The sequence below is a fragment of the Psittacula echo genome (genome assembly GCF_963264785.1).
Source record: "Psittacula echo genome assembly, chromosome: 10".
Classification (NCBI taxonomy): Eukaryota; Metazoa; Chordata; class Aves; order Psittaciformes; family Psittacidae; genus Psittacula; species Psittacula echo.
Window position 1 is genome coordinate 7,893,761 of NC_137741.1, and position 26,904 is coordinate 7,920,664.

The 26,904-nt window shown below is 39.4% G+C and overlaps 1 protein-coding gene across 1 annotated transcript; it reads right to left on the reverse strand.

Annotated features, from left to right (window-relative positions):
• Positions 1 to 1,713: 1,713 nt before the first annotated feature.
• AQP9 (aquaporin 9) lies at positions 1,714 to 26,014 on the reverse strand (the record flags this gene model as incomplete). The annotated part of the gene is made up of 6 exons (XM_080626478.1): positions 1,714 to 2,209; positions 7,674 to 7,891; positions 9,500 to 9,618; positions 12,141 to 12,278; positions 15,782 to 15,908; positions 25,913 to 26,014. The coding sequence occupies 6 exons, from the start codon at positions 26,012 to 26,014 to the stop codon at positions 2,047 to 2,049; spliced, it is 867 nt and encodes a 288-aa protein (XP_080482604.1). The 3' UTR covers positions 1,714 to 2,046.
• Positions 26,015 to 26,904: the final 890 nt, after the last annotated feature.

Below are 26,904 nucleotides of genomic sequence, written 5' to 3' on the forward strand. Positions count from 1 at the left end.
ACAGATGGTTGGCAGCCACCTGGGAGTGCTCCTGCCGGGTATTACCAAGGGGTGAAGGACAGCACTTGTTGCAAGGGAGAGCAAAAGGAGGCTTCTTCTGCAATTGCTTTTACACACTATCTTGTTTTACATAGTACAACTTATCAACATACAGGCCAGATGGACTGTGGTGACTATGCTGCCAATATAAAGTCTACAGTTAGGAATAATTTCCACATTGTACTTATGATTCTTCTGCATTTGCCTCTGTTCATGTTGAGGACTGATTCTGTGAACCCTCCTTTCCTGTTACTGTGGCTTTCCAGATAATGACACAATGCAGTCAAACATGGATGGGAATAGCTATGTCAGTAATTAACCCACAGCAGAGAAATGCTGAATCAAATGAGCATTTTGCACAGGGTTGATATGGTCTCTGGGCAACCTGAGTTTCTTCAAAAACAAAATCAGAATTACACTCCCTCAAGTATACAGCATCATCTGGCTTTCTGCTGCAGCAGGCAAAGCTTTGCTTGACCTGCTCATTCTGTCCCTTCACTGCCATGAAGGGAGGCATACGTGGGAGCACAATAAAGACATGCAGTGATGTAGGCCCCATCTGCCCAAATGCTGAGGCAGATTCTGACCACAGTATTTCCCAAGCCATTTCTGTGGGTATTTCACCAAGGAGCACAGGCTGTTACTGGCAACATGAAGGGTTCCTCCCTTCAGGAGTGAAAACAGAAAATAGTGTGGAATTCTAAGAAGTAGAGTTTAAGGAATACAAAAGGAAGAACACCCTAAAATGAGTGCATTGAACTGGTAGTTTTGCCATGAAAATAGCTCAGGCGCATGACTGAATAGGATGTCTATTTATTCATGATCAGCCTTGTCGCCCCTCCTCATATATATGAATATATATTAGACATGAACTTTGATATAATTGGATACATTCAATTCACAATGATTAAGCAGAAATAAATCCATTTTTCAAGGCTGGATATTTAGGAAGTGGTGTATGTCCAACCACTTCACTTTAGCTTTAGTGAGAGCGAGCCCATACTTCAGAACATGTGGAGCTGGCCTTCCTTGGGGACTTCAGATGTAGGACTAGTTCTGAGATCGCTTTCTAATTTTAATTACTGCTATCAAAATAAAAATTACTCCCACAAAGCAGATGGAATCCTCCCTGACCCCCCCGGAAATCATTAGCAGTGGGCCTCTTTAAGGTGTATACAGACAGGCCTTGTGCTGACCTCTGAGCAGGATAAGCCCTTGTTGCTGGCGCTTCTCCACAGGAATGAATTTTATCCAGAAAGAACAGCAGAAGAGGTTTGGGTTAATATTTTATGTTGGGCTTTTAATATTGGCTAGCATAAAGGTCAAGTAAATGGTTTAAAAATAATTGAATATTACTGCTATGAAGAACATGTGCAGAACTACAGCTTTGTCTCTTTGGTGTTGATCTTGTAACACACAATTTCTACCTTTTGTGATCATATTCTGAGTTACTAAATCTCATCACTGATGAGTTCATTCCTTGCTCTTCAATTAGTAGCTCCATAAAAATTTAGTAAGTTATTTAAAGCTACTTCAATTGATGTTAGGTTATTATTTTTAATTTTCAGATAAGCCATTCTTAAATAATGGCTATAAGAAGTGAGTAATGCTCTTGCCCATTAATTCAGCACTGAACTAACTGACTAATATGTATGCAGTTTTATAACAATAGCTCATCTATTTTCAGGTAGTTAGGCAACATGGTTAAGATCATGTATGGAATTAATGGATCAGTCCATCATCTCACTCGTTTCATCTAGGAGATAATTTGATCTGAAAGCCATATGAAATGGAACAATTCACCCATTCTGGCCCCAAGTTCTCAGTTTTGAATGTGGTCAGCCTGATGTTTCATGGGAAGAGTTCAGCTATGAACTTGACTTTTATATGGATTTTCTCCTTTGAAATGTGAATTTCTAGTTGAGGCATGAAGGTTTTATAAAATGGTCCAAACAATCACTTGCATAAAAACTGCGTAACAAAATGAGAGAGGAAATGCTTCACTTCTTACTCCATGTTGGTCAGTTCGTATTTATCATGCATGTCATTTTCTTCTCCTGGCTCAGTTTCTGAGTGATGAATTTCAATAAAAACAATATAGATCACTGCTCCAAGTATGCCTCCCAGCATGGGTGCAACTATAGGGACCCACCACCAATTATTTCCAGCCCTGTAAGGGAAAAAAAAAACAACACAAAACAACAAAACAAAGAAGAAAAAAGAAAATTATTGTTCTTTGTTACTCCAGTGAGCACCCTATCTTATATTTGGCAGTGGAAAAAATAGGGTGGCCTGACACTGGCTATACTATAGACTTTTTTGTTTAGTCTCACTTTCTGTATAAGGATGACACTCTTGTCTGTCCTGCCCATGCTGCGATTGAAATGCTGAGTACCAACCACCAGGCATGGTTGTCTACATGCTGTACTTGCAGCTTAGAAAATCAGGCCTCTCTACTGCATGTGTGCTTTGTGGGCCAGGGATAATTTCTCCCTTGTGGAAAATAAGCTTCATTGACTTGCAATGAAATGAAGAGGGACACACCTATTGCACAGCAACCTTGACTGATGCTGTTGCCAGATGCTCATGAATAGGTTTTCAGGAGTGATTAACGCAATGTATGTTGCAAAAATGGTTTATGTCATCTGCATGGAGATCTACTGCAATAGTATATACAGTCTTCCTCTTGACAAGTATAATAGATTATACCTGATTTGAGTATATTTGCCTTAAGGAATGTAATGAAACACAGTGACTGCGAAGTGGATTATACTTGATCAGAGTGGTCAGGATTCAAATTTCATGATGTTGTGTCTTATCTCTGTGTTTGAAATGTGGGGTCTTTCAGTAAGAGGTAAATAAGCATTTAGAAGTTCCATACAACTGAAACTTACTTTTTTTTACAATTGCTGTGTTTGGGAAGCAAGTCTGGCATACTGGCTCCACTGAACTGTTTACATTCCCTTTGCACAACTACTAGGATTTAATTTTTAAACGTGTAGCTTTATGAACTTTTTTAAAGAAACAAGTCCTCCATTAAACAGTATAAAACAAAAAATAACAGCCTCTTTATACAGGAGATTTGGGCTTGTAGACTTGCTCTCCCTTTCCCAGAGGCCCACATTCAGACAGTAAATTACTGAGTATTGGTTTCAGAGCACAGCCTTTCTTAGCTCTACCGGTGAGTGAAGGTGTTTTGATTTGATAACATGCTGTATTAATTGAATATGTGAGTCTGCAGTGAAAACCCAGCCACCTCAATTTCATGCGTGTGGAAAATGGAGAAATAACTTTTTCTCCCAGAAATACAGAGGGACAAATTCATCGGTGAGAGGAACTTTTACAATTCTAGGAGAGCTTTTAAATTGTAAAAATAATTATTCAGCAGTCTGTTGTATAGATTTATGCATAAGTGAACTTGTGGTTAACTCACAACACAAGAATAGAACAGGACTAATATCCCAGTGCCCTATTGATGCTAATGTCATTCCTTGTTCAGAAATGCCTTGGATGTGTATGTTTTGCCTTTGGAATTACTTATATTTTGCCTTGAAGATATAAAATAACTCCTCATATTGTTCTACTGAGTTTATAGATCTGTTTGTTGTTGAGTCATAAATGTCTGTTGAGCCCCTGAATTTCTGGAACAAGCATGGACTAAGGTTTTATTGACTTACTCAGCACAACAGAATCTATATCAAGTATTTGCATGTGTTTCTCCGTGCCCATATATGTATGTGGGCATATAATGAAGGTATTTCTTGGCAGGTTTTTATCTCTGCTTGTCCCATGAACTGACGTGTGCCTTTTTGGCTCCTGCATAACCTCCAAGTCATGGCCTGTATTTGCAGCAGCTGCTGTCAGCTGCAGTACAGATGCCCTCTGCTAAGATGATGGATGTAAAGTCCTTATGGAGGGTGATGCCAAAGCTGAAATGAGATCAGGACACAGCTGAGTTGTGAGTTTCCATGACACACAATGCCCTTTCATTGGCAAAGGAGCAAGAGCTCTTTGTGGCAAGCACGGATAGCTTCCTGGAAGTGACCGTAGGTCCCTTACACTCTTGCTTTGCCCAAGCACACAGCTTTGCTGCTGAGTTAGGAGGAAAACATTCAGCTATGCCTTTTTCTCCATCAGGTGTTTTGCAGTTGGGTGGAGCAGGAGGGAGCTGGTTGTGAAGGACTGGTGCACAGGCCTGGCAAGCGGCACTTGGCTGAACTGCCGCAGTTTCTAGGAAACTACAGTGTATAAGCTTCATGGACTGAGAACTTTGGCCCGTTTTAGACTTGCAAATAAATGTCTCACTTAGCCAACTGCTGCAGGATGGTGAGATAACATTATTTGCTATAAGAAATGCCAGGATAATTCAGGCATTCAGCAGTGTGAAAGGTGCCTGGCTACCGTTCGACGGCCTGGGAAGGATGCAGTGTATTTCAGAGGCCGCTTTGCCATTCTGTCTATTGCCTGTGCAGACAGACAATAGGTGCGTGCCTCGACCCTTTCCAAAGCGCAGTTTCGTCTAGTCCGGGCGGTTGGTGCCCGGAGCCGCGGCCACGAGGTGTCAGCGTTACCGCGCCGGCGGCTGCCAGGCTTTGCCCGCCGCGGGGCCGCTCGGAGCGCGGTCTGCACGATGCCGCGCTGCAGGCAGTGCATGTCCGACCCGGCCTCGGCAAAGGGGCTACAGAACCCCTAATAAACCAGGGGTGAGACGTTCTATGGCGAGCCTCAAATGCTGGTGGGAAATACTGTTCTGCGGAGCCGTTTCTCACTTGCTCATTGCTGTTTCATGTTCTCTTATGCCTGTCAAAATCCAGCCTGGTATTTGTACTCAAAGCTCTGGCTGTTTTCTCACTATAGACAAAACTGCACTACCAACAACTTCTCTGAAGCTTCCTAGAATATTAAGCACGTGATTAAGAGATTTCTAGGTATTTCCGTGGTTTTAGAGCAAATAATTAGAAACATTTAGATCTCTAAAGTCAGTGGTTGGGGACCGTCCTCATCATTAGAGATATCTGTGACACCTGCTCTCAACAGGTTGAGGAACACTGCAGGAATTGGCCACAGTGTTAACTACATCTATTATATGCAGTGGTGCTCTCTAGGGTGCTGGTCAGACACCGCCTTTCCAGCTGCAATGGGTCAGAATAGCTTCTAATGAGAGCTCTTAACCAAAACAAATGCAGTTGCTCTGGCTATGGACACCATGCCACAGGCTGTGTACCCTGGCTTGATTCTCAGGGAAACTGCTCCTTCAGGTAGGTGCCTTTGTGCAAAATGTATTAACAGGAACATTTAGAAAAACCCTGCTCAACTGCCTCCCTGTGCTCTGGACAACTCTGTGCTCCAGCAGAAGAGCTCCCCTATGGTCTAGTCACTGTTCCCTGCCTGAAGACGTGATAAAAACAGAATTTACTGGACCTGCAGGCACAAAGAAGGATAGAGGGGATTTTCTCCCTGTAAACTGATTACCTCAATGTTTAGAGCATTTGCTTGGGATTGGGGTGTAGAGAATCTGATGCTTATGTATCTGATCTATTCCAAAGTGAGGCTTTCTTGGTGATCCCTGGCTGCCCTAAAGGCAGCAGTCAGAGCGCTCGCTGACCTGGACAGAGTGACTCAGTCAACCTTGTGAGATGTTTCCATTTTCACGCCAATGTATATTCAATGTCTCTTCAGTACTTTCTAGTGCTCAGTTTGTGCAGCACTCCCCTCATATCACTGTGGATGTTTCATGCTTAGGTCCCACTTCCTGGGCATGCCTTTTACTTGACAGCTTGAGCACCTGTCTCAAGGTTGTGAATTCCAGTTAAGCTGAGACATCCAAGATCGAGCTGTCAACTGTGGCTGCATCACTTCAGTCTCTCATGCATATGTAACGCCAGCAGAACTTCAGGCAGTTCAGGATCATAGCTACAATCAGTCAAACTTCTCCCATGGCCTGTAACTGTTCCAAAGCTTCCAGCTACCTAACAAAGCTCATGTTCTTCCTAACTCCCACCTGAATCTGTGCTGCAAGTAGATGAGAATGTAATCCTGTTGTATCATTCTCTTGAACTTGGTTATAGCTGTAGCCTTATAACTGAAGGCAGGGAGGGAGACTTCTTCCTCAATTTATACACCCCTGAGACTGCTATAAATTTATTCTTGCAATGACCTGAGATTTAATCTCATTTTTTTTATGTTCCCATTTTAAAATTTTCTGGTATGGTCTTTACCTGGGGATGCATTTCCTGTCTGTATATAAATCCTATATCTAGGTTAGGGAAGAGCACGTATGTGTTGGTACAGATGTGGAGTTTTCTTGTAATTTCTTAAATTTAATTGAGTAATTTAAATTACTCTTGGGGAGGAGGGGAGTTCACAGGTATTCTGTGACTTGACCACAGTACAATCAGGCTTCCAACCTTTTCAGCAATGTAATAGCTAACTTCATAATATTACAGATTACACACATGACACTATAATTAACATCATAGTTAACAACTATTTAGGCATGAGAGGGGAGAATCCCAAGTGCGGAATGTCACTCTGTGTGCTGCTATTTGTTAAACAGTGCAGTCTAATGGTCCAGTGGAGAGAGAGCTGCCAGGGAGGAAGAGTTTGAAGGTGAGTAGGCTGGTGAGCTGACCTCCTGCTGCAGCTGTGTTATAGCCAAGCTTTGGCTCTGATCTGTGGCATGGCTGTGTGCCCGTTTCTGCTGTGCTGTGCCTGGCTTTGCTTTGTACGAGAAAAGCCTTGCTGCTGCTCTCCTCTACTAAGGCAAGTGATTTATATAGATAGAAGTCATACTAAATAAATACAGCTTATTTGTACTTGGTGAAGTAGCTAAAATGAAATCTCTATTAACCAGAGCTCTCTAGTGGTCTACAGTACTTCTGGGGATTCCTACTTGTAAATAACTGGAAAAACAAACCATACAAAAATAAACCAAAAGTTCTACCTCCTGATGACAGACTACTCTGACTTGGATGTCCCAGAGTGCCTCTTACACTGTGTGTGTGTAAGCTGTGGATTTGATGTGCAACTAATTAGCTGTGCGTTTGGCCAGCCAAGAGTGTGCGTGTGCGTGCGCACATCCACGCACAGGGATTTGAGAGTGTGCTCTGAAATGTGGGAAAATGAAGGGAGCTTTCTTTTATTCACTCCTTTGCTCTCAGGCAGGAAGTCAGGCTTTTAGATTGTTGTATATTTCTGCAGTAACTCAGTAGTAATAATAGGCTAAAACAATCTGATATGTCTGTGTTTTTTTACAGCACCCAATAAATATTTCCACCTAACTCCTCAAGATGATTATGTTTTCTTTCTGAAAGCTGCAGGACAAGAGAAGAAAGCACTCTTACATTTTCAGTGACCTCTAAGAATCTCTAATATGTTGGGAAGAGTCTGCTTGAAACAGTGATTGATACTAGAGATAATGCATGTTTCATTTGCCTTAAGAGCAGGAAATCCTTTATAAAGCCCAGTTCCTAGAAGATGTCTGGCTTAAAGTGCATGAATAGCTTTTTCTGGTATGCAAAGAATTACCTATATGTATATAAAGTATGACTTGGTACCATGTTGAATCAGGATCTTACTTTCTTAGGAAGCAATTTTAGCCAAAAGCATTTTACTTCATATCCAGGCATACTTACGTGAATACTTCCATCCCCCATCCTGCAATGGCTGTGAAGAGCCTTGGGCCTAGATCCCTGGCCGGGTTCATGGCACAGCCACTGTTCATTCCCAAGGAGCAAGTAAGAACAATTATAAGAAGTCCTACTGCAACTGGCTCCAGGCCCTTAGGTACACTGTTATTTCTGCTGTCAAAAATAGCAAATATAGCCAGAAGAAGAACAGCTGTTGATATCACCTGCCCAATGCAAAGAAAAAAATATTGAATAAATATGTGCAGATTCCTTCCAATAATGAAAAGAGGGGCTGTGGTAGCTCAGTGGATTGTGGTGGCTTAGACCTGGTATTTAGATTGACCCCACTATACAGAGTAGCAAAATTTGGAACCCTGTGCCTCTCTACTTCATGGTAAGGAGAGGTTTTTATATCTGTGCTGAAAGAAAAAGATCAGAAATGTGCTGAGGACATTGAGGGGAAGTGGGGGAGAGGCAACAACCTTGTCTCTCCCGTGTGACATCTGATGCTTTCTTTCTAGGGTTTTTTTCCCTATCAAATGAACAGTTCCATTTACTTGACTTGTAGTTCTGCTATGCTGATGAAATCAGTTACATTGATATCAAAGTGGTTTATGTGACTGTAGCTTACACTGATAAATCAGACTAAGTATGCACCACTTTATCCAGATATTGCATAAAGTAAGGAAAGAGTGAAGTCTGCAAAGTCAAAACCAAGCAGCTAAAACCTTAGGAATTACCTAAATTAAGGTTGCACATGTAACTGTAACATGAACTCTGTGTTGCAGATGCTAATTGAGCTGATAAAGGAAATTTTCTTGGCATTATTTTGATGGACGTGCTGCTCTGCTTAAATGCTTTGTAAATATTGATTTTGCTAATAATTAACTTAGGAGGAAGCAGAAAAAAGTTTCAGCCATGTCAAAGCATTTAATTCCTGTACTGATTTAAAGAAGCTTGAGTTTGGGTTTTTTATTATTATTATTTCAGCTGGTTTTGTTGTAAACCATCCATGGGTAAAAAGCTCTCACAGAAAAGGCTGTTGGCTTATCCAAGAATCAGAATTGTCCTTCTTACAAAATTTCAAAACAATGTTTGCCCTTTTTTGAAGCCAGCTTGCACAATCTTCAAGTCCTTTATGTGAGAAATTCCTGTGCTCCAGCAGTCCCTAGTTTTCCATATTTACTTATGTGGTATTTATTTATTTATTCTTGTATGTCTGAAGAGGGCAGGTAAATTGTTTATAAGTAGATAGAAGATATGAAACTTCATTTTTTCCCTGTTGGATAAGTGGCATTAGAGGATACAGATTGGATATAAAGGGGAAAACTTTTTCAGATTCAGTCATTTGAAAACAAACCAAATAGTACAAATCTATTTGCAAAGTGACGGTTGAAGAGGAGGCTTGTGATAGCAGAAAACTCACTTGTTCAAGGTGTGTTAAACTGGCTGGTTAAGCTTTACTTAGGGAATAACAGGTCAACCAAATGGACTGGACTTTGAGGTAAATGGACATAGCTCTGCTGAAGTGTATGAAGAAACACTGATTTATTCTGGGGAAATCCTCTTTCAGATATTGCATTAAAGACATGCAGAGTGCAAAAATTAATATGATGTATGTGAAAACAACAACTTGAAGTTGCTTGTAAAATATGACTCAAATGTGACCCCTGCAAATACCACTGCATTATCATTGCTATTGTACACAGTGACATACAAGTAAAACAGGGAGATTCATCATACCTGTTAGAGATCTATGTATTGTTTCTTACTGCTTGGTTTTACAGTTCTCAGTATGTTTATTTTGTGGACTCAAGAGCAAGTGCACTTACCTGATCTGCAAATCCATTTATGAGGGACAGATATGGAGCTGGATATGTTGCAAAGATATGTGCTGTTGCGTTAGGTCCTACGACTTCAAGTGTTCCATTGCTATATTCCATAAAGGCATCTATAGAAAACAGCCATTACCTGGTTGCACTTCTCCATGAACATTAGGTTTTCCAGAACGAGAATGCATGTGATAGGTCTATGCATTTCATATTCTCTGCTGAAACTAGTTGTTTTTTCTGGGAACGTAGTTAACAGATTTGAGGTGATACGCTAATCATACTCTCCTGTCTCATCTGTCCTCCTGTGCCTTGAAGTACTTCTTTTATGTATCACAGCTTTCCAAACGTGGCTGTTGTTTCCTCTCCTCATTGCTCCAAACTCAGTGCCAAGGAGCATTTTCTGATTCTGAACACAGTTGCATTACTCTGGTAAGAGATGCTATATTTGACACGCCCTCTCAAAATGCATCCATCCTCTTTGTACTGTTGTGGATTCCTGGCTATCAGGAATTATTGCTATTCCATTTGACAGCTGAGCAATAATGACTTCTGGGAATGAACTCTCCTGAGAGACCTCCTCTTTTTCACTGTGTGGGCCTTATACCCTGCTATGCTAGTCATCCAAGGTGTGAGGAGAGATGCTACCCCCAAAACTTCAGTTCTTAGTGTATTTTTATAGGTATTGTAAATACGTGTATCTCTATATTAGTATATTTAAAGTGTATTTCAAATAGTATAATATGACTTCTGTGTCAGAATAATTTGCTGCCTTGGCAAGCCCTGAAATGTTAGGAAGACATTAAGATGAAGCACTCAAAAATCTGCATAGGCAGACATGAATAACAAACACTATGCCTGTATTTCACTAATGGATCCATTGATGAGGTGACACTTGTGAGTAGAGAAACGGCTTCCCACCTCCCATGGAAGTCATGGTGAGCATGGTTAGCTTCTCTTGAAGATAACAGGCAAATCTATTTCTCTTTGCCTCTGCTTTTTCTAGTTTTGCTTAAGGCCATGAGATGGGTGCAGGGAACATTTAGCTGTTTACTTGGTTGGTCAGGCTCTCTCATTTGCAGTGTCAGATTATCTTGTTTCATTTAACTATTAGGGAATAAAATAGAATAAAGAAAAGAAAATGTCTCAGCTGTGAGTTACTTTGTACACCTTTAGAAAGGCCTCATGTTCAGTAGTTGAGCATATATATTTCCTCATTCTTTCAGGCACACTGCAGAAAATGAAAGCACCTAGCTCAAATACCTGTGTATGGGGAACATGGAAGTGTTGAGCTCCTATGTCTTTTTCTACCCATGATTTTTCAGGGGACCTTGATAAGTGCATGACACTCTTTTTACAAGTTGCAGGAAGGAAAAAAAGTACTGAAGAGGTTTGGGAATTAATAGGAAAAAGAGGAGGGCAACGCTGGTCTTGATCAGAGATAGGGATATGAGAAGATCCAGCACTCCTGACTAACAAGAAGTCTCTAACCCTAGCCCTAAGTTCCTGATCTTGGTTCCCTATCCTACTGTTACCCTTTAGCAAAACCCAATGAATTTAACTCCAACCATATGTACATGTTGACGTACTGCTGCGTCATGGCTGCAGCCCTAATCTTGGCTGTCTAGCTTGAGGAGGACTCTAGAAAATCCTGTTCTGGAATCCCACAGTTTCCAAATTCTAACACTAACCTTAAAACAAGCTCTTCCCATTCCAAATCCCAAACAAACTGACAAAACCCCCATCAAACTCAGACCACTTAAACAGTTTCCTCAGTTCCTAAAGGTTTTTATGTTCATGGTTAGTACTGGCACTGAACACCTAGCTGATGCACAAGGGGCATTTCCATTTTCATTTTTCCTCTGTTGCTCCTAGACCAAACACCGTCTGCAGACATAATGCCCATCATAGAGAGGCCTTGGGAGAGATGGGCTGCATCAGTACAAGCAGAGTTTTGGAGCAGGTGACTGAAGCAACTGATTGATCCAACTGTGTGGATTCATCAAGTCAGGGAGTCTGTCATGTTTTTTCCTTCTGTGGCACACTGTGTAAAATCAACAGCCTCAAGGACAGGGCTAACTTTTTTTTCCTCCTTCTTTTCTTCCCTTCTAATATGTGACCCCTTTACCACTGTACCTGGAGTTCATTGCCTTGGAGAGCTACCTCTCTAGGGTGGCCTGACGTTTAGTCAGGGGGGACTTGATCTCATATCCTGTAACCTCAATGAACGATGTTGGTGATACTTGCCTACAGGCACTTGGATCAGGTTTTTAATGTTTCTAATTTGCTTGGAAGATGAATAGCCCTATATCCTGGCTATTAAGTAATTTAAAATCCTTACTGAGAAATACATGATCTCAAAGTATCTGATTTCCCATGAATAATTTTTCTAAATTTCAGAACATTTCCTGAATTAATGTTCACGAAAGTTGTAGGATACCTGGAATGTTTGAGCCTTCTCCCCCCCTTCCCCCTTCAACTCTTCGTGCTTCTTCCTTTCTTCTTCTTTATGGCTTTAGCTTCAATCCTGCCATTAGCCCTGTGTGAGCAATTCCGTGCCTCCTTGGCATTCATTGAGAAATTGGGGCCTTAGAGACTGCCTGACCTCTAGTTTGTCCTGTGAGCATGTCTAAGGTGTACTCACCATAATAAATCCCAAAGACAGCCGCTGCTCCAGTGAATGCTCCCAGGAGTTGTGCTAATATGTAAATTGGCAATTTGGTCCATCTTAATCTTCCAGTCACGCACATGGCTAATGAAACGGCCGGGTTTATGTGACCACCTGAAAAATGAATCACAAAATAAGTCATATGGATGACTCAGATACATGAGAATAGGTGAAGGATTTGTAAAAACATAGATGCTTTTGAGCATGAGACTAGTACATGCTTTTCTAGCTATTGTTTTGCAATTATAGCCTGACTGCAATTAAACTGATACAAATTACAGGGAAGAGGAGGAAAGCCACCAAGATCTAGCTTCCCTCTTAATGGTTGCAGACTGTGCTATTTATCAAACCGCTGTTCTGCACTATATAATCTACAGACAACTCTCCTAGAAAAAGCCTAAGTCTGCCCTATTGGTTGTGATGGGAAGGTCCATCATTCTGCACATATTCTCTCTTCTTAAGTCTTTGGCTTTTTATTTTTAAGAGAGAATTGTGGCAGCAGAACATTCATTCAGTTTAGCAAGCATGTATTAAGATTAAGGACTGTTACTGGCTTGATCATATATCTTGAGGCAGCTCTGGAGTACCTTGGATTTAAGTCATGTTTATGACCCTGTTTTCAACTGGGGGTTACTTAGGAAGTCAGTTTTCATGAATATAAAATAAAATAATGTCAGGCCTGTCCAGCTTCATGATGACTTGGTGAGCTATGCCTAGATAGGATCTGGGGACAGGAGTGTGTAGTTCCTCATCATATGTTTTCATCAAGCTCTTACACCCTCCAGAAAGGTCCATGATAAGAAAACTGAGAAAGTATTTGTGCTGAAACAGAGTTTTATGTCCTGTGGTGTTTAGGAGTAGCTACATCTAAACTCACACATGGAGAAGATTTCAGTAATACTGGAATTCTTTGTGACAGTTTTAGTTTCTATAATACATTTATTATTATGTCACGTGCTAGTCACTTCCCTCAACATCTTTTATCAACACAGGAAAAAGTGTTGAATGCCTTTTTTTTATATATATAAATGTGTAGTTGATATTTAAGAAATGCAAATTGCCAAATAAACAGATGGAACAATACTCCAAAGTAAAAATACAGTAAACCCTAAGTTTTGCAAGGACACAGCAGATCCATTGCTTACCTTCCAGGTAAAGTCTCACTTTGGCCTCATGGTTATTGGAAAAAAAAAAATAGCCTTTTTTTTTAATAAAAGAGTGTGACCTTTGTCTGTCAAAGGCTACTGATGGAGAAGGGGCCTCTATGTACAGTTTCTGTGTTTGTTTGCACTTCAGGTCAGCGAATCATTGTATTATGAAATCCAGGCACCTTTGATACATAATGAACTGACAAACATAGATAACAAACTGGATAAAACCTTCTTTGTATCACTTCCAAAACTCTGACCTAGTAGCATCAGTCCTGAATTAATTTTGAATTCCTCACTGTATTTCAAATTCTTCAGCACAGAGCAAATAGATGGCTGGCACCTTATTTAACAGCCCCTCGTGAATTTTGATGAACTGTTGTCTTGTCTTTTGTTCTTAACTCTGCCTGGAATTAATTATCTTCTTTTCTTTCAACACCTGATACTGTTCCCCACCTGTATATAATACCTGGTGATTATGATGGCCAGGACAAGACATAATAATATTAGAGATATCTAATTAACATTGCATCTGGAAAGGAAAAGTCTAGTTGAAGACCAAATATGCTGACATAGGAGAGTTAAAAAGAGTCTTGGTTCCTGTGCCACTGATAGTGTCCTGGTTTAAAAAAGAACCAAACCACTTTGGATAGCATGTTCCCGAATTCTTTTGTAGCTCCAGTGATCACAATGATCTAGACACAGATGATTAGATGGAGAAAAACAAAAAGGGAAATTTTCCTAGATAAGAGCTCAAAATCACGAAGTTTGCAGCCTATATATTTTATATTTTATGTAAAGAACTGATGCAAACTATTTTAGCAATACTTAAACATGAAACATCACGACCAAGGAGCCACAGAATTTACTAACAAATTCTGTATAGCAACTGATATTCTGAAATGTTCACTAGTAATCATATGCTGGATAATCGCAGCCTATTGAAATATCTGTTGCTATTCTTTTGCAGAGAAAATGCACTGGCTGCAGAATCCTTTGTCATGGGAAAAGGACAGGAAGTGCAATACTGCAACATCTACAACTGCTCTGCTCTGCTGGGATTGAACTCTTCTGTATAATGGAGATTAATATCCCTTACAGATGCAAATGTAGGGCAGGTTAGTGTCTGTACAGTCTGGGTTTTTTTTTCATGATACTGCATTAGAAGAGTTGTAGTTTAATGTTGTAGTTTAGAGATGTTCAGGTAATAGAATTAACTTCATGTTGTATTAAGGAACCGTTCTGCTCTGTTTCAATGACAGGAACATGACTGCCTGTTTTTCAGTACCTTGAGCACTTCCTAATGTGAACTTAAACTTCTTTGTGCACAGTGCCTTTGTGAAATTTGTAAAAGAGAGGAGAAATGGCCACACTAATTTCTGCTGTAGCAATTATTTATAATGGCCTATTTATATCTAGAGGTATCTGCCCAGATCTGCTTTACTTTCTTTATGAAGGATAAGAAATGCTTCTATGAGAGCTGGAGTACAAGGGCACCATTTGCTATAAGGCAGCAATACAAATTCCACATCCAACATGGAGTATTGTCTATAATAATACATTAACACTGTAGTATTATTATTATGTAATACATAACACTGTATGCATAATACATTAGTATGTATTATAATGCATAACACTGTATAACACATACACAACCCATCATTTTCTATTTTAAAGGGAGAATTTAAATGTTAAAAGCAGTTATGCTGATGTTTCTGATATTAATTTGGCCAAACTGAATGGTGGAAATAAGAGAATAAGTACTATCCAATATGGCACATGTAGACACTGATCAGTTATCCTAGCTGCAGACAAATGAAAGGTTCCTGACCAATATATATTGAGGAAATAATACAGCAGAAAGGGCCAATGACAGTACATTGGCGGTGCATCAGAGTTTATTACTCAATATTTTTTGCTTTTTCTGCTTTCTGTGATCTGCTGCTCTCTGAATCAGCAAACAGACAGGAGCAGACTTGCTATTGCCCAGTCATATGAAAGGAAGAGATTGCATGCTGTAAGGTGAACCCTGCTTGTTATACCCATTAGTGGATCATTCCATGTTCTTCTAAGCTGGCAGCCATTTTAGCTGGTGCCTCTACTGGATTCTGTAAGCTTTTCATGGTTATTTCCTTAAATGCAGTGCCTATCCTGTCCAGGATCAACTCTATTGACAGAATTTTCAAAGCAGATTTCTGGCTTGCACAGACTATTTTCCATAAAAGCCAGACATGTGCCAATTTTGCACACTGTAGTTCAGATCAGTATTTGGAGGAACATTTTGTCAAACACAAAGAATAGAAGGAAACAAGAACACAAAAGATTTATGAGCAAAACTCTGATGCAGACTCTGCTGTTATTGCTACATACATAATTGTTTATACCATGAAATGTAAGTAATTTAATAGCATAGCCATAAAACTGTGGCAATAAGTGCTATATAAGGAAAAAAAAAAAGTCACTTACCCGAAACCCCCCCAGACACATACACTGCTATGGTGACTGCCATTGCAAATCCAATGGATACTGTCATAGGTCCACCATGGACTCCTCGGCTAAGGACAGCCTGGCCCACACACCCACATCCAAGCATCTGTATTTTGAAAGAGAAATGTAAAACTATGAGTGTGTCTGTCAAATCTTGTTGGTTAGTTTGCGACTTCTTTTGCTGTCCAGATATAGCTGAAAATGTTGTTAAGTATTAAAACAATGCTAGAATTTGAGATTAGTAGCATGCGTGCCATTGTTGCCTTTGCTGCAGTGAACATTTCCTCTTTTTCCCCTGCTCTGTGACCATGTTTGCTTGTAAGGACCTCTGTCTTCCCTGGAAAAGAGTGTTCAAGTACAATGATGCGATACAGACCAGAGCTTGGAGCCTAAACAAGATCTCACAGCCTCTACAACAAATCTCCATATCTGAAAGTGAAGAAGGGATTAATTCTGTGTGGTAAGTTTTTGTTTCCAGATTGTTATAAGCAATGAAAAATTACCATACAAGTTATGAAATACCGTTCAAAAAGCTTCTAATGTTTAATGCTGAAACTCTGGAAGGAGACAACTGTCTGGAAATTAGAGTATGTGTTGCTGTTATGCTGCCTTGATGTCATATATTGCTTTATCAAAATATTTCACTGGATCTGTAGCTTGAACAATTAATTGAAGTGGGGATACCTGAATAATTCACACTGGAGTATTCTCAGTGGATTTAAACTAGCTTCTATTTTATGATGGTTCTTAGAATTAAATTCAGCAGCACATTTAAATGTATGCTCAAGATTATGTTTATTCTGTTCTAAAGCTTCTGCTTAGCTTCAAGTGTACAATTAGGTCCTATTAAAGTTGGTAGGAAAGATTTTCAGAGTTACAAAAGCCTTTAGTTTAAGATAGACTAGCTGATAATTTTTCTGCCAGAAATCAGTTTGTGTCTTTGAAAATCTCCCTTTAAAATTTATGTCTAAGTGCTTTGTTGAAGGACCCAGCACTCTGTGGAAGATATCAAATATCTGTAGTCTGAAAACTTTTGCTTCTTTGCAACTGTAAGTGATCTGAATTGTACTGGGACAATTCTGGGATGGGACTAGATTTATCCTGAACCTTAATCCACTTTGATGTTAAATTGGAGATATATATATATATATATTTATATATATATATATATATATATATTCCTACTTTGATGGTACATGGGAATCTGATTTTTTTTTTTTTCTTCCTATAAAATCATTCCATCTTAGCCTGTGTAATTGCTTTGGTTAATCTCCTTGCTTTGCTTTAGTGTTCTGCCATTACTGCCAAACTACGACACTGCTTGTCACCAATGCCTGTATCACAAATATTCTTTCTAACTCTGCATATTTGAATACATAAAATGTAGTTCTCTTAGAAATGCTTATTTTCAGTTGCAAGGTAGTTGCATTCAGAAACTGCAAAGTAATGGGAAGATCTCTCCTGCCTTAGAAATAGACTGTACCGAAATGGCTTGGTGTTTGAGGTTTAACAAGCAAGTCCTGCTAGAATAGTTGCAATTTAAATCGGAAAAAAAACAAAATCATGTTTTTGTTTCCAAGGGTGTTTCCCCAAGGGTTTTAACTAACACCAAAATGTGACAGAGAAGCTCTCAATAAAATTACGCTCTTAACCAGCAATGCAGACGGAGTTGCTGTTATAAGAGTGCCCAAAGACTGTGTCATATACCCAGGTGCAGTTCTTGCCTTAAGGTTATAATCATGCAAGCAAACAAAGCACTGTCTGGTGCCAAAGTGTTACAGCTGTCAGGTTAAGTAAAGGTAGGGTGGTGTTAGATAGCAGTAGTTTATTGGACTGTGTAATTGGAAGTTGCAAGACATATGCCAAGCTGCAGTCAACTGCTGTGCAGAGAATGACATATGCACTGTGTACACTGAGATGCAGCCTGCATTCAGGCAAGCAGTTAGATCTGCAAGCATGCGCTTGTGTTCTAAAATGGCATAGACGGTTTTGCAGATACAAAGAAAAGGATATTCTTTTGAAAGTATTACTAAGGATGTTATGAAAAACAGGAATAGGGGAGATGAGTATAAAAAAGGGTAAGGGACAATAACATTTGTGTGTATCAACTACAAATTCACAAGAAGAGGGAAGGAAGTAACAGAGGGAGGCTCTGGCCTCCCTTCCCTAATTACCAGAACTGAGGAGAATTTTACAGAAATAGCTGTGTATCACTCTTGCATAATAGCTTCTGCTCGGCATGTCATAGGGAAATGTGCAACTACAGATGCCCCATTTTTGTGCTTAACTAGCCTCAGAAAGCTCAGTCCACAAACAAGAAAGCATGCAAGCCGGCTCAAACACAGCTGTACTGGCTTCTTGCTTGGTGGATGTTGGTGACTGCCTGCTCATGAACACTATTGCAGGTCCAGTCAGAGTGTGCCCATTCTGGGATGGGGGAAACTGGGAACTGAACCTATAAATTTGAACCATGTGACACTAATATTTTCTCAATCTGCTGTCATTTTAAGAAGAGAAAAAAGTTTTCTCATACCTACTGTAGCTAGGTTGACATAACTGGAAGCTATCACCTAATCGTGTAATTACAGGAGCAGCAATTTAATACCCTGTGAATCTTTGCTTGGCTGAGTTAAGACCGACTAGATCATCACGTTGTAACTAAATATTCTAAGTTTCTAGGCCAAGCTCAGCCATCAGCTGCACCCACACAAATTCATCGAATGAAGCACAAGGAATCAATGGGAATTTAATTTACAGTAGAATATAACCAGATCTCTTTATCATATCTTACGTTACTAGGTTCTCATCTTATCAGTTGTCTATAGCCTGACCTGCTTAATTTTACTAGAATAGCTTCAGTACTGACTTCTGTTCACAAAGTAATGATATTACAGTCATAAATAACACATTTGGGTGTGGAATAGCTGCCTGCACATTCCCTGCCAAAAAAACTTGCTTTGTAGACATTAGAGCCTTTTCTTTGTCTTGTGTAACAAGGGTAATGTTAGGAAAGGAAAACAACTGGCCTCCAATGAGCATAATGTCCTGTTACTCCCTGGAAGCTTACAGAATTTTATCTCTACCACATTCGTCAGAGCATCTAAAGATCATTTTGCTTCCATTTGTGCTATTTTCAGGATTTTTGTAAATGCTTGTAATAGCATTTGCAGTGTAAATAGGATTTCCTGCCAGATTGGAATCCAGAATTTTAGGTAATTTATTTTCCTACATGGCCTATAAAGCTTTAGACATCTTAAAGCAGAATGCTTATATAAAAAAAAGGCCCCTTCTGATCAAACAGATCTAGTGGTAGTGTACACTCATAGCCATACACTTAAACATTACAGAAGCAGTCAAATCTCCTGCTTTTTAGCAGTGTGGAGACAATGACAAGTTTTTTGTTATATCTTGTACTTCACCAGCCATCAAGTTGTGGCGAGGGTAGCACAGATGTCCCTGGAGGCAGATAAGGCCTCAATGGCTGCACAACTGGATGATGCTCTACATGAATACAAGAACTCAGGATGCTACATGGAATCAGTACATAAGATTTTTAGGTGAGATTAAAAATACAGCTTACCAGTCATGTAGCTGTTAAATACTTTAAAAGCACATGCCTCTTATTTTATCGTTAATTAAATATTTTGGTGGGGATGGGAGTATTTCTGTACATTATGATTTAATCAAACTTGAAGTAATAAAAAATCACTATATCCATTCTCCTGATATCCCCTCCTGGGATATAGCCAATATCCTCTGGGGTTCAAATAGATTTCCCTTTTGAAACCATATTTTAATGACAGCATTACTTCTTGGAGACAAGAATGTAGATTTAGTAAGGTTTTGGATGAATTGTGTATATAAAGCTTTTAAGACACATAAAGATCAGGCTCAAATTGCTCTGTGGGAAAAATACAGTGAAAATATTGAGGCACAGATTATGCTGTGGTATATAAGCTGACACTTTTAGATTTTTATTATTGCTTTTGCACATGCAATAGGAGACAAATAAAAGTTTGAAACCACCTAGAGAGAATGCAAAGGTCTGTATTCTCTCATATTTTATTATGATTAATATTGCACTCTTCATCCTGAAATGCTAAAATGCTTTTCTTTCCTGATTTCTACAGGGCAACTGGCTTGAGCCAGTTTCTTCAGTGAAGATTATTTTTATTTTCTTACTATGTTGTAGAAATTCAGGAAAGAAAGGAAATGAAACATTTCATATTCAGATGCAAACTTTCAGGAGTGAAAAGTGGCCCCTTGCAAAGGGGCTAGGAAGAAATGGCTAGACAAGGGAAGAAATTCTTACCTAGTATCTTGAGGAGAAAAAGAGCCTATTCAAGTGTTGCTTCCCTCCCAGGTTACTCATTTATTCTTGAGTTGAGATGTGCCTCTCTGCTTTGCTTCCCACACCAACTGAAAAGATTAAAATCTTCCTGTACTCTTAAAATGTGTTTAGTCTCTGTAGCAGTGCTTGGGGAATTATCTGTACTATTCAGAGATAGTGCAGGAGTGGGCACGGCAGTTTCTGAGAAATAAGGTTTTCTGTCTCTTAGGAGTGTAAGGGTACAGGTAGCTTGTTTTACTCTTTCCTTTGGGTGCAGGAACAGGGTGGTGGGATCTTTGCTGTGTCCTTACGATTGGAGGTGCATGGTTATGGGTAATTAAAGCCTCAGCATGTTCTCTTCTTAAGCTGTTTTCTGTTAGGAAAAAAACCCTTGAATGCTTTTAATGGTAAAGAAACCTTTGGGTTAGAGAAACTGTGTTAAATTTGCCTTGGATTGGGAGAGCTCACAAGAATTCTCTTTTATCCAGAAAGGCTTATTGAACTGTTTTGATCACAGAGATATAAACTCTCTGTATGGCATGAACTGCATTTACTATGTTTTATTCTGTTCCCCAACTGTTTGTCAGTTTTTAAAATTATTACTTTTATTATCTTTTTTTATTTGGCAAAACCTGAAAAAGCACTCTGTAAATTTGTGTCTAAAACACAAAGACAAGTGGGAGAGGGTTGTTCGTGGTTGTGCACTTGCAGTTGAATGTTGGAAGGATGGAAGAGTTCTGTAGGGACTTTTCTCTAGCCTCAAACTTCATTCCTATAGATGCAAACTTTCTGGGGAGGGGAGAAGTATCTACAGAAAAAGATCTTGGAAAACTAATTCCAGCATGCTGGAACCCTGTGGTTAAATGAGAGCTGAGAATAGACACTGCTTATTTGTAGCATTCTATAATATTTAAAAGCCTGTTGAGTGGCTTATCAAAATAACCAAATTAAGTTTTAATAACCTTTTTTATCTCGTTTTGACAAATTTAATTTCACTGTCTAAGAGCTAATTATATAAGATTCTGTACTCCAGGAAGTTTGCTGATGGCAAACAAGGTAGCTGTCAAACTACTGCCATTCAGTTTTCTACCTTAAACAAAACTCATTGTTTAAGCAATTTCATCCTATACAGAGTCTCCCTTTCACAAAAACTCAGAACATGGAATTTATCTTTTTTTAAAACTTCTTAGTATTAATTTTGTATTAAGCACTAAACACTTATTTAAGGAATGAATTATCAAAAGCTACATTTGCTTTCATGTAATAACATCATGTAATAAGGATTCTAATGCATGCTATATTACTGTTCAGTATTGTAATTAACATGCACTGGAATGTAAGGCCATAAAAAGATATGGAAAAGTTGCGTAAATTTTAATCTTCTAGACTAGACAAATCCATGGAATGTCATATTTAAAAGATTTTGCAGGCAACACCCAAACTCCACAAAAAAGCAGGAGTGATAACTTACAAAATTAAGTGGTCAGGATATGAAAACAAGATTAAAAAGGTTTTGATGAGCAAAAGATAAATAGCCTTCCTTCTCATTAGTTGGATTATTTGCAATATGGGGTGTCATGCATTTGTTTCATGCTCAAGCTCTGCACCTTTAGACACACAAACAAACATTTGCTTCAGTGGGAGTTTCGCAAGAAACTCCCCACCTCCAGCTGGAGACTAAGCTTTAGCATAGGAATACTCACATTACTCACCTGTCTTTATACGCTAAATGGAAGCCCATGTTCTGTTTCAGCAAGGAAGCATACTCTGGGCTCAGGAGACACTGGCTCCTGTGCAGCTTCTTTCTGGGAAACTGTTTGGTAAGATGCTCTTAAGAGAGACAATGAAATAAACAGGTGAGCAGAACTGGTAAGGGAAGCTACATGGCCAATTTGGCATCTCTTTTTTTGGAAATGTTCCTATTCAGATACACTTAATGGCATAAGCCAGAGTAAATCCCATTTTGTCTGAGAGCAATGCAGCCAAATTCCAAAGTGGAAATATGGAGAGAAGGATGATTAAAAGCAGAGAGGCAGTTGGATAGGTGAGTTGCAGGCAGGCTCACTGAAAATTCACATAAACCATCTGTCTGATGCAGCATGGCTTCCTGATGCTCTTGTGCCTGGCACCCAGATGTTGTCCCCCATAGTAACCCAGAGGAGCCCCAAGAGGAAATGCACTGAGCCAGGAGGCATGCTGGAGAACAAAAAGCTCTCCAGAGAGCTCTTTCACAAGGTGGCCTCAGGCAGCCCCAGATACAGAAGACTGAGGCTATGTCAGAGGCTGGAAAACAGTGTGTGTGCACGATGGCCTCTCAGACACCATGGACCAAACGGGTGGGTATTCTCCTACCTCAGGAACCTGTTGCCTAGGTATAGCCTGGGGGGCCAGTCCCACAAGTTGTTTCCAAACACACTGCGTATACATTGCTCTATCTATAAAACAGTTGTACTGTTTTCAGATGTTCATTGAAAACTCTATGGGTAGATTGTTGTGGGGTGTTTTTTTGGTTGATTTTTATTCTAAACTACAAATGGTACAATTAAACTTTGCAGGTTGAGGGTTTGCCACGTGACATCACCAAGGTAAATACAAGAAAGGGGCAGAAGTTCACAGATAATCTGCAAATACCCAGCATAATGTGTGCTCCTTGTTGCCTGTACTGCAAATATAACTTAGTCATGTTAAAACTGCATTGCTCCATTTGTTTCATGGAAATCACATAAGAGGTGACGTGTAACATTTTTTCAGGTTGATGGAACGTTATAAAGTGATCACAGTATCCAAAGCTCATTGTAACCAAACTTACATGCAATTTGCATCTGGTTATGGACTGTATATTTTGGGGTTTCTGCCCCGGTTCTTGTTCCAGAGTGTAATTAGGGAAGCTGTGCTATGCTTGGGGAGGCTTGATGCTGAAAGAAATACTTGTTCCCTAGCAGAATATGTCTAAGTGAAATAGCCTACTCATCAGCAGGATTACCCAGGCAGGTGGTAACAGCAGCTGCTCTGTATACCATCAGATCTGCCTATACAGCAGGGCACTTCCAGGTTCCTAGGGTTTAGTGTTTCTCATTGAACCCTCAGGGGTTGAAGCCAGGTGCTTTGGTAAGCAGAAAGAGAGGATCACACACATTATCTGTATTGTCAGGTTGTGCAGTGCAAGCAGCTGGTTCAGATAACCTGACTGTGACATCTCAGCAGGGATTACTTGGGAGCATCTCCAGTCTGATCCACTGAACTGAGTATCCATTAATGGTCAGTACATTTGCTGTGATTCTGGATCTCACCTTCCACTCTAGTTTCTTCTGAAAAGAATTCAGTTTATGTGCTCTGAAAACATGTTGCAAGGCAAATCACAGCGTATTAAGTAGAGATGACCAAGAAATGTTACCAAACTGTATACCCACTGAGTTTCTCCAGGCTTGTTGTCTCAAGTCTAAGATAGCAGGCAGAGTCCTCCTCACCCACAGGTGAAGGCTTGAGGTTTGCCTCAAGTGACTGATTTCATTTTCTAGATATCCTGAAATTAATCTTAAAGTTTCTACATTTTCCAGTTTGGGACAATAATGTTGCAAGGTTTGAGTTTCCAAAGATGGTAGTTCAAGCTCTATTCAACATCACAGACCACATGCTATTAACAGTATGTGGTCTGTGATGTTGTTCCCCAGAAAAAAATGAAAATAGGTGATTTGGAGGACAGAAATACACCCAGCTAACTTCAAGAGATTCTAGGTTGGTGGCAAAATTAGGTATGGTCAGTTAGCATTGACTTCCAGACAAATTCTTTTGGTAATAGAAAGGCTCATCCCTGCCTTGCTCCCTGGCATCGGTGCTCTCCACAGGCTATAAGACCCATCAAAGTGACATGAAATGGATTTCAGCAAAGATCTGATTCAGCTGTGCTGTAAGATGTGAACGCTGGTCTCACTTTCGCTTTGTAACAGGAATAAGACATAGTAATAGGATGGTGGAAAAAAATTACCACTTCTTTTGCATACACGGTATCTGTTTTTCAAGGATTTCTGCTCTCTGACTTACTAGATGCCCTTTTCATTAGCTCCAATCTAAGTTAAGGGTTTAATATTTATCTGTTCTTAAAGAGAAACTACTTACTAGCTGACGGAGCCTAAAACCAATAGCAGTAAATAACAGCAGAAAAGTCAGTTCATTCACAATAAATGTTTTGTACTGCCACTAACTTGTGCAGTCTAAACATAAATTGAGATACCCAAGCACTGAAAAAATTGCTTTTTAATCCATGTGAAGCTCTTCTCTGTTTTAAGCCAAGGTTGAAACTGGAAAGGGTAAACCAGAATTGAGAAACTCGGATTGTCAACAATTTTATAGCTTCATTTTCTACTACATTTGTGTGGTGAATATACTAGAAAATGGGCTCTGGGTTTGCATTTCCTTCTAGTCTTGTGCAGCAGGACATTAAATAATAGCATTTGTGGTCTAATCTGCACTTTAATATGTTTTCTTTACTTGCTTAATTGTATTAATGGACAGAGGAGGATGATCTTGTGTCGAGGACAGAGTACTGGAAGTCAGGTGATCTGGATTATATTCAGAGCTCTGCCGCAGGCTTCCTGTGCAGTCTGCTGTAATCAGGTTTGCTAATATATCAAATGAAGATAAAGACATTTCCCCTCCTTACCAGGGTGTTATGACACTTAATTCATTAATGTTTGTAAAGTGCTTTGTTCTCCTTGCTTCTAAATGTGCTCCTTACTGTAATGATGTCTTATGGATGGTATTAAATTTGAGAATAATGTTACTTTAGTGCCTGTGCACTTCAGTTGGCTGAAGTGTAGTAAAGACCATTATTTTCATGTATTTTATGAGGTACTGAAATTTTTTAGATGACTTACTTGAAATTTGGCTAAAATATAGTTACAGTTGTAAAATACACTGTCAGTGCTATGCCTGCTTCTTTTTATTTCCTTTTTCTTCTCACTATGAAATATTTAGCAATAAGCAACACTGTTTTGGTCAGACTGAAAGGAGGAAGAATGAGTTTGGCATAAATACTCTAGCTGCTCGACTTCCAACTCTGCTATTGAATCTGTCCTCTACCCTGGTAAATCACAGGGAAAAGCTCTGTGTCCCATTGCAAAATACACAGAAAAATTGAGGAAGAAAGTAAGTAAAAATAAATCTGAGTATATGTAAATGAGGAATTTTGGTATTTACCTAAACTGTAGCTGTACTACAGGACCAGGCAACTGTATAATTTATGTAGTACAGTTAAACCAAGAAAACTCAATGTTTGGCAGTGCAACTTCCAAAAATTCACTGCAAATCACACAGCTAAATTTCTGTATTGCATGGGAAAATAACTTGGCTAAAATTCTCTTAATGTGAAATACAATCTATTTGTTAAAGCACATGGAAGTTGTGCACAGAAGTGGAACTTGAATAAACTGCTGAGCTTTTTCAAAACAAAAGCAAGAATATTATTAACATTCATTGTGTGTATTTTGATTTTTTCACAATGTGGTAGCTCACTGAAATTTTGCTCCTAGATGAAATCAAATGCTTATTAGACAATTATAATAAATAAAGCTATCTGTTTTTAATAGCCAGTGATAATTACATCAGATGAAGAAAGGAATTACAAACTTACCATAAACAGAAGCAGTTCATTCAAGGCTGTACAATGTTTGTCAGGCAGTAACCACGCTGCTGGTCCAGTACAAGAAAAAGCATACATGTCCCCTTACAAGCACTGCCCAGCATTAGATTAGTAGGAAGAAAGGAAAGCAGCTGACACTTACTATCAGTATAAAAGTTCCCAGGAATTCTGAGAGGGCTTCTTTTACCAAGCTGTTCTTCAAGGCAAATTTCTCCTTTAAACTCCTTTTGCTTTTCCGGCTCATTTTGGCTTCCTCTATTGCTCTGGTGCCCTAGTTACAACACACACAAATTTTGTTCAGTATTCGTCCCTGCTTCAGCTGAACTTTGACACTTTTACTTATAAATTGAAATATGAGATTTCATCTTCTACAGCCAGTGAAATCATCTGACTGCAGGCATTGACAGAACCAACTCAACATGCCCTAACAATTCATCATGGGTTTTCCATCCTGTGTCTTCTCTGAGTACACTTCTATTTTTACTGGCTAGATAATACCAGTAAGTTCAAAACCAGAACTCTTCTTTTTTTTCTTGCAGAATGGATTAATCATTACCTTTCCTGCTTTCCGGTAAAAATGAATAAAATGTTGTTCCTGTCACCTTGATCAAAAAGAAAAGGAAAAAGAGAAACCTCAGACACCAAAATATGGTTGAAAATTTCCCTCTGACCTAGATTGGGATTTAAACCATGCTCTTATTGGCTGCCCAAAACCTTTTCAAGGGGAGGTTGTAAAAGAGTGAATGCTTCTGAGAATGCTGTGCTCTAGCCTGTAAACAAACGCTTCTATCTTGTCACTTCTGAGGGATTTCAATGACTAATGAGGAATCTTACCTTGGCGTAGTAAGTTGAAGTCGCATATCCACCCACAATCCTCTTTTTGGATTGAATGCCTTGCTCTCTAGTGACCCATCCTGTTTACAGAAGAGCAATGAGGCAGAATAAATTAGGAACATTTAATGAAATCTCCTTCGGTCCAGTGGCTCCCTATGATGCAGTATAGGCAAGTGAGACACTATATGTCTCCAATATATTTAGCTTAAAAGTGCATAAATGCTATAGTATGAGGCATGATAATATTATATTCCATGATCTTAAGACGTGAAGTTGCTGAATATCTCAAAGAATCAGACC